This window comes from Ovis canadensis, chromosome 2, assembly GCF_042477335.2.
Source record: "Ovis canadensis isolate MfBH-ARS-UI-01 breed Bighorn chromosome 2, ARS-UI_OviCan_v2, whole genome shotgun sequence".
Lineage (NCBI taxonomy): Eukaryota > Metazoa > Chordata > Mammalia > Artiodactyla > Bovidae > Ovis > Ovis canadensis.
The window spans coordinates 90580894-90582970 of record NC_091246.1 but is presented as its reverse complement, the minus strand read 5'-3'; the positions used below and the strand labels follow the sequence as shown (position 1 = coordinate 90582970).

At 43.3% G+C, this 2077-nt stretch overlaps 1 protein-coding gene across 1 annotated transcript; it reads right to left on the bottom strand.

Annotated features, from left to right (window-relative positions):
* Window positions 1-245: 245 nt before the first annotated feature.
* LOC138434607 (interferon alpha-1-like) lies at window positions 246-815 on the bottom strand. Its single transcript, XM_069579417.1, has one exon. The coding sequence runs from the start codon at window positions 813-815 to the stop codon at window positions 246-248; it is 570 nt and encodes a 189-aa protein (XP_069435518.1).
* Window positions 816-2077: the final 1262 nt, after the last annotated feature.

Here is a 2077-nt window from a genome sequence, read left to right as displayed (position 1 = left end):
AATATTAAATTAGATAAATAAATGTCCCAGTAGATAAATAAGTAGATGGATCATCTTGAGTATCTGCGACAGGGTAGTGCCTGTAGAGTAGATCATGATGTCGCTTAATATACCTGAAATCATTTGACAAATTGATTCAATTCAGTGCGTGATGACAGCAGAAATGAGTCTTCCACGTGGCAGCGCAGGAGGAAGTGTGGTCTGTTGGTCCATGAGAATCATTTCCGTGTTGAACCACGTGTGTGTCAGTCCTTGCTCCTGAATCTCTCCTGCAAGTTTGTTGAGGAAGAGAAGGCTCTCATGACTTCTGCTCTGACAACCTCCCAGGCACAAGGGCTGTGTCTCTTCTCTTGCAGATAGAGAGTGACTCTGTGGAAGTATTTCCTCACAGCCAGGCTGGAGTCCTCCTTGAGCAGGGGAGCCCCTCGCAGCCCCTCCTCCTGCCTGAGACAGGCTTGCAGGTCAGTGAGCTGCTGATCCAGTGTGGTGCGGAGCTTGTCCAGGAGGCTCTGGTCCCACACGGCGGCCAAGCCCTCTGTGCTGAAGAGCTGGAAGGTGTGCTGGGTCACCTTGTGGAGCACAGAGATGGCCTGAACCTTCTGCAACTGGCTGCCACCCAGCGCCTCCTGGGGGAATGCGAAGTCATTTCTGTCCTGCAGGCAGGAGAAAGGGGAGACACTCTTCAGTTGTCGCAGGAGCATCAGGACCCTCCTGTTGGCCAGGCTGTGGGTGTGAGGCAGGTGGCAGCCCCAAGAGCAGATGGCGTTGCAGCTGAGCACCAGCAGGGCCAGGAGTAAGGACCAGGCTGGGGCCATCGGGGACCTTGCAGATGCTGCTGGCCTGGGGCGGTGGCTGACTCTGTGAACCTGCTCTCTAGGTTCTCTGAAGCCCTTCCTTCAGGCCTGGGGCTTAAACAGGAGCCCATGGTTTCCATTTTCTGAAAGTTCCCTCTTAGTTTCTACTTTTGTTTTTGCTTTTCAATTTGCACTCTCCAAATGGGTTAGGACAGTGTTTCGCAAACATTCTTTTCATTATTGCCTTCCCTTCCCCTAATGACAAAGTCTTCTGAGATTTTTTTTCTTAATTACCCCACCATGAAATTTGACAACACAGTTATGCTGTAGATCCATCTTTGTACTCCATGCATATCTTTATACATAGGAAAAAAAATGCAAAACTCCTTGTTGTATTCACCCTAGGGTTAACAATGCCATAAGATGAAAGGTGTACATTAAATGTAAAAGCTGTTGAATTTTATTTAACGTTATGAATGATTTTGCAGAATGACTTGTAATGGAGAATATTTACTTATATAAATAGTAATAAACCAAATTACATATTCATATGAAATTCATATAAAAATATATAATAATACCACAATATGGATAGACTTGAAAATCTTTCAAAACTCAAAATCATTGAAAATCTTAGGTTATTTTTCTTCATATTTATTTTGAAGTACTTTAACTTTGTTTCCTTTCACAAATCAATTTTTAATTCCCTGTCTGCTGAATATTCATCTCAATTTTATAACATTGCTTTCTGTTTAGCTGTTGACATACTTACGGATGTTCTTAACAACCTTGAGAGGAATAAATAATAAAATACCATGATACCAATCCAATGGTGGAGAGTGAAGAGGAACTAACGAGCCTCTTGATGAGGGTGAAAGAGGAGACTGAAAAAGCTGGCATAACACTCAACATCAAAACACCTAGGCTTCTGACATCTATGGCAAATAGATGGCGAAAGAGTGGAAACCGTGACAAGTTTTCTTTTCTTGGTCTCCAAAATCACTGTGGACATTGACTGCAGCTACAAAATTACAAGACACTTGCTCCTTGGAAGAAAAGCTATGACAGAGCTAGGCAGCATGTGAAAAAGAGTAAACAAAACTTTGACAACAAACGTCAGTATAGTCAAAGCTATGGTATTTCCAATGGTCTTGTATGGATGTGAGAGGTGGACCATAAAGAAGGCTGAGTGCAGTAGAATCAATGCTTTCAAATTATGGTGCTGGAGAAGACTCTTGAGAGTCCCTTGGATAGCAAGGAGATCAAACCAGTCAAGAAATCAA